The 5,922-nt window shown below is 41.0% G+C and overlaps 1 protein-coding gene across 2 annotated transcripts in view; it reads left to right on the plus strand.

Annotated features, from left to right (window-relative positions):
* Window positions 1-5,922, plus strand: part of mthfs (5,10-methenyltetrahydrofolate synthetase (5-formyltetrahydrofolate cyclo-ligase)) — a 46,858-nt gene that overhangs the window by 10,833 nt on the left and 30,103 nt on the right. For both annotated transcript variants that reach the window (XM_063065782.1, XM_063065781.1), the window contains exon 2: window positions 2,343-2,604. In XM_063065782.1, the coding sequence (XP_062921852.1) occupies window positions 2,397-2,604 (208 nt within the window). In that variant the 5' untranslated portion in view covers window positions 2,343-2,396. The remainder of the gene's footprint in view (window positions 1-2,342; window positions 2,605-5,922) is intronic.

Below are 5,922 nucleotides of genomic sequence, written 5' to 3' on the forward strand. Positions count from 1 at the left end.
CAGCCTCTGCAGCGACACTGGTGCCAAGCTGTATTGGCGCTTGCCCTTCCTTTGGATTACATCAGTGACGTGGAGAGGGGAAACCTGCTGCACGGGCAATGGTTCTTCACATGTTTTTGCTCAGGCTTGCGCCCTGGGGAGGACATGGTCCACCAGAGGTGCAAACCCATGGCCCCTGGGATTGATGGCTGCCTACCCTACTATACAAAAGTCTTCGGCACCCTAGCCATTTATATGTGCCTAAGACTTGCACAGGTACTGTATGACTGAATTCATATTTTCTTTCATGTTTAGAAGAGCAGGGAAATAAGTAAACAGCCATCAGATAGATAGTGATTGAGAAAACTGATCGTTCATGCAAATAAAAAGAATGCACAATGCACAATATGGTGTTGCAGATAAAGTGCAATGCAAATCAAAAAAAGTGCAAAAGTCTTAATATGGTACATTGAAAGATCAGGATCTTATTTTTTAAAGTATCAGTCTAATAACAGCGGGATAGAAACTGTCCTTGAGTATGGTGGTACGTGCTCTCAAACACTTGTATCTTCTGCTGTTTGAGGGGTAGGGGAAGAGGAGAGAGAATGAAGAGGGGGTCCTTGTTAACATTATCTGCTCTTTGAGGCAGTGGGAAATGTAGACAAAGTCAATGGAGGTGAGGCTGATGAGTGTGATGGACTGGGCTGTGTTTGTAGCTCTCTGCTGTTTATACTTTAAATGATGACTTTGATGACTCGAGCTGAAATATTTGATGAACTTGAAGCTCTCAACTATTTTCACCTCAGCACCATTTACATAGGTATGTTCTCCACTCCACTTCCTGAAGTCATTGACCAGCTTCTTCATTTTGCTGATACTGAAGAAGAGGTTGTTGTCCGGACACATTGCTGCTGGACTCTCTCTTTCTGTCTGTTGTTTGGAAGTGGCCCACAAGGGTGATGTTAGAACAGAATTTGGCAACACATTTTTGACTGTGTAGGGAGTATAGCAAAGAATTGAGGACACAGCTTTACAGGGCACTAGTGTTGCTGGATCTTTAGGTCCCCCACCACTAGGTTCGGGAACAGTTATACCTTTCAACCATCAGGCTCCTGAACCAGCTTGGATAACTTCACTTACCTCAACACTGAACTGATTCCACAAACTATGGACTCACTTTTAGGGACTCCATAACTCATGTTCTCAGTATTATTTAATTATTTATTGTTATTATTTTGTTAGTTTTGCTTTGGCACTGTTTGTCTTTTGCACATTGGTTGTTTGTCTGGCTTTGTGTACAGTCAGCCCTCCTTATCCGGGAGTTCCGCATGTGCGAATTCAACCAACTGCGAATTGGGGAAACCCGGAAGTTCTCTCTCCAGCACTCGTTCAAGCATTGTTTACCTCGCGTCTCGTTCATTCGCTACTTTGTTTCTGTGAAAAAATGGCTCCTAAAAAGCAATTATGTGGTCAAAGCAATGAGGGAGTGTAAAGTGCTATCTCTCACCGAGAAATTAGAAATATTAGATCTTTTGAAAAGTGGCATGTCGCATTCTGAAGTGGGCCGTAAGGTCGGGTAGAACGAATCAAGGATTCGCATAATAAAGCAGAAAGAAGCTGAAATTCGTGGAAGTGTTAGCGCTAGGGATGGCTGGCTGGCTATGTAAAGTGCTACAGCCTCAAGAACTTAAAGATCACTGGAGAATCAGAATCAGCTGATGCCACGGCGGCATCGGCGTTCCCAGAAGAGCTACGATGGTTGCGTCTGTACTGAACATGTACAGACTTTTTTTTCTTGTCATTATTCCCTAAACAATACAGTATAACAACTATTTACATAGCATTTACATTGTATTAGGTATTATAAGTCAACGGATCAGAAACACTGCGGCGGGTCCTGTGCTGCCCTGGGTCCTAAAGTCCACCCACACTGAGACAGGTTAAATAAGGGACTCGAGCATCCGCGTTTTTTGGTATCCGGAAGGGGGTCTCGGAACCAAGCCCTCGCGGATAAAGAGGGCTGACTATATTTTTTCATTGATTCTGTTATGCTTCCTTGTAACTACTGTGAACGCCTGCAAGAAAATGAATCTCAGAGTCGCATGTGGTGACATATATGTACTTCGATAATAAATTTACTTTGAACTTTGTCTTTACTGATTGCTGTGTTGCTATATATTTCTTACGTAATTGGTCAATTCTCATTTGAAAATTATTATTGAACTTGATTCCACTACCCTTTCAAAGAGGTGATCTCAAATCATGACTATGTGTTGGCTCCTTCAACTGTTAGATTAGCCGACTGATCTAATTAAAACTTCCATGTGGCTTTCTATATTACTTCTATCTGCTTTTTCTTTCAGTTATTGGCTCATCCCAAATACCAGAACTGCCAAAGAATTGCTGTCTTTTTGAGCATGTCTGATGAAATTCAGACAGAAGATATAATAAAAGACGTTTTCCAGAGTAGCAAAGAGTGCTTCATTCCACGGTACAAGACTGGAAGCAACCATATGGATATGGTAAAGCTTAGCTCAGTTGAAGAAATCTGCAACCTGCCTGTGACATCCTGGAATATTCAGCAACCTGCTGAAGATGATTTGCTTGAGGAGGCTTTAAACACAGGTTTGTTAAACTTGCAATTAATAGCTTTAAGATTTCAAACACTTTAAATCTTCAGTGCTCTGCTTGACCCAGGCATTGGTCTTTGAAACTATGTTCTCCTCATCAAACAGACCTTGGTTTCCTGTATTTTTATATGCCTTTGCCCTGACTGAGCGCAGGTTCTGGTGAAATCCTCATCCGTGGGTTTATTTCGTCCAGACTTCCTTACTCAATGTTGTCATTGCTGGGCTCCCACCTTCCACCCTTCGTTAACCTAATCCCTCTGCTGGGTGAACAATGTTGACTGCTAAAGCAGCAAACTCCTGATCTTGATAATTCATCTGTGTTCAAGTAGCGTTTCCCTTTTCTCATGACCTCTTCCAGCCCTACAACTGTTTTCCTCTTCTGACCACTATACTCCCAAGTAAGAAATACCTATTTCTCCAATTACAAACAAGAGAAAATCGGCAGACGCTGGAAATCCAAGCAACACACCACAAAATGCTGGAGGAACTCAGCAGGCCAGGCAGCACCCAGCTGAAGGTCTCGGCCCGAAGCGTCAACTGTTTACTCGTTTGCATAGATGCTGCCTGGTTTGCTGAGTTCCTCAAGCATTTTGTGTCTGTTGCCTATTCCTCCAATTCAGTTTTGTTTGCTAAAATAATTCACTTTAAGGCATGTGAATTTCACCCATGATTGGTTCACTGTGGTGAAAATCTGGCTTGATTATTAATGAAACAGAAATGTATGTTTTCAAGAAGTAATTCATGGTTTTAAGCTTCTGTCCGTATTGTTCTGCTGGTTATTTGCTTTGTTACTTTGTTATATTTCACCAACATAGAATTTGGTTAATATGAACTTTGGTTGCTTACCAAAACTAATGAACTTAAATCTGTTTGTCTTTGCATCATTAGTGAAACCTCAATTTCTTAGTAACTGTAAGTACTATTGTATTTAAGTGGAATTCGATTGTAAACAAGGTGGGACAGTGGAAACCTGATTGGACGAGGACTAACCAAACAGGAGGGACGGATGATGGGGGTATATATACCACCGGACTAGACATGCCTAAGCTTCATCCCTGATGAAGGTGACAGTTTGTCATTGAAACATCGGTTAAAATCTATGCCTGTACCCGACTGGAAGCCTGAGAAGAATTTATTCATCAGATATGTTGGGAAAGCACTAGATCCTTTTTATAAAAGTCAAAAGAAAAAGGATGGCAAAATGTGTGACTGGAATTCCAAAAAGGTGATATTTACAACTCTTTGGGTCCAAAGAAAGCTGCTTGTTGGCCTATAGTGTTTCAAATGAAATAGAACACATTTAGATAAATGATGTTGGGGTCTTGTTTTATTTCTGGACAAGGTGACAGAATATTGCCCACAGGTTCCTCAGCAGTGCCCAAATATTGCCTACTTGCTCTGGTTTCAGATTGCTGTTTGATTCACTGTAAAAAAAAAAAAATAAAATAAAATAATCTGTCCATTTTCTTGCGGATAAAATAAAGCTATGAGATTGAAGTAGAAAATCGCTCCATATCACTGGAAATTCAAGCTGACACTTGCTGGCCTGAGTCACATTGTGCATCTGATATGGTTTCAGCAGCAGACAGGTATAAAATGATGCCGTTCTAATGCACTGCACTTCTCATGTGAAGCACTTCATTGCGCACTGGATATATAAGGCTGTGCACTGAAACTGTGGAAGTGTGTCTAGTATTCCCAATATTCTTTTATATTTTCCAGATCTAATTTCACTCTGCTGCTCCTTCTAGATATCCTTTAATATCTGACAGCCTAATCAGAGTCTCCCCGCGTTCTCTCCAATCTTTAACTTTTCTAAGTCTACTCTTCTATCTGATTCTTATGGCTTTTGGAACTTTTCCTTTTTGAAGACAATTGACTTACTTGAAAAAAAGACCATGAAAGGCAAACAACAGGAATTCTGCAGATGCTGGAAATTCAAGCAACATACATCAAAGTTGCTGGTGAACGCAGCAGGCCAAGCAGCATCTATAGGAAGAGGCGCAGTCGACGTTTCAGGCCGAGACCTTTCGTCAGGACTAACTCAGTTAGTCCTGACGAAGGGTCTCGGCCTGAAACGTCGACTGCGCCTCTTCCTATAGATGCTGCTTGGCCTGCTGCGTTCACCAGCAACTTTGATGTATGTTACCATGAAAGGCACGTGATATTCTCCTTCTGTGTTTACAACTTAATAGGAACCACGTTGAACTGCTTCTATGCAATTACATCCCTCCTTAAGCAAGGACACCAAAGTGTAAAAAGTGTATTCAGAGTGTTGTTTCACCGATTTCTTGAACAGTTGCAGCAAGACTTCCTTACTTTGTCATAAAGGCCAATGCACCATTTGTGTTCCTAATTATAAAATATAGGAGGAGAATTAAGCCATTTGGCTTATTGAGTGGCTCTGCCATTTTATCATGGTTGATCTGTTGTTTGTTGCACCAACTTGCAGACTTTCTGTGTTTTTTGAATGGGGACTGTTAGACCTGTCTTTACCATTCTGTAGTCTCTCTCTGTTTACACAATATTCTGCTTTTCTATTCTTGCAACCAAACTGGATAACTTCTAAAACCCGCTACACTTGGCAATCTTATATAAAACTAAGCCCTACCTTGTAAAATAATTACTTATGACTTTGTTTTAACCTTGGTGACTTTTTATTTTTTGTATTTTTTTCTTGTGATAAGATGCTTAAACGATGTTCTTTCTTTCTTAATGTATTACCTCACATTTATCCAGAGTGTCAGTCTGTTTCATTGTGCTATTGGGATTCGTCCTGTAGTTCAACATATAATCCAGGGGTCCCCAACCTTTTTTGCACCGCGGACCGGTTTAATATTGACAATATTCTTGCAGACTGGCCGACCTGGGTGTGGGGGCGGGGGGGGGGGAAGGTGGTGTTCAAGTAGGGTTAAACTCACCTCACCATGTCTTTTACAGTTAGGGTTTCCTACTTTCTAACTCCCAAATAAGGGACAAAAGTAGCAGTCAAATCCCGGGATACTTTACCCCAGGAAAGACTACCATGACCATGAAGCCTTGCACCTGTGTGCGCATGTGCATACGTGCCGATTTTTTCCCCCCACAAATCGCTTTTCCCGACTATACTGTGCATACATTATTTCTACTTTATATAGGCTGTGTATTTATCATATCATTCCTGCTTTTACTATATGTTAGTGTTATTTTTAGTTTTATGTGTTATTTGGTATGATTTGGTAGGTTATTTTTTGGGTGTGGGAATGCTCAAAAATTTTTCCCTTATAAATTAATGGTAATTGCTTCTTCGCTTCGCACCATTTCGGCACGAAAG

This window comes from Mobula hypostoma, chromosome 13, assembly GCF_963921235.1.
Source record: "Mobula hypostoma chromosome 13, sMobHyp1.1, whole genome shotgun sequence".
In the NCBI taxonomy this organism is placed as follows: domain Eukaryota; kingdom Metazoa; phylum Chordata; class Chondrichthyes; order Myliobatiformes; family Myliobatidae; genus Mobula; species Mobula hypostoma.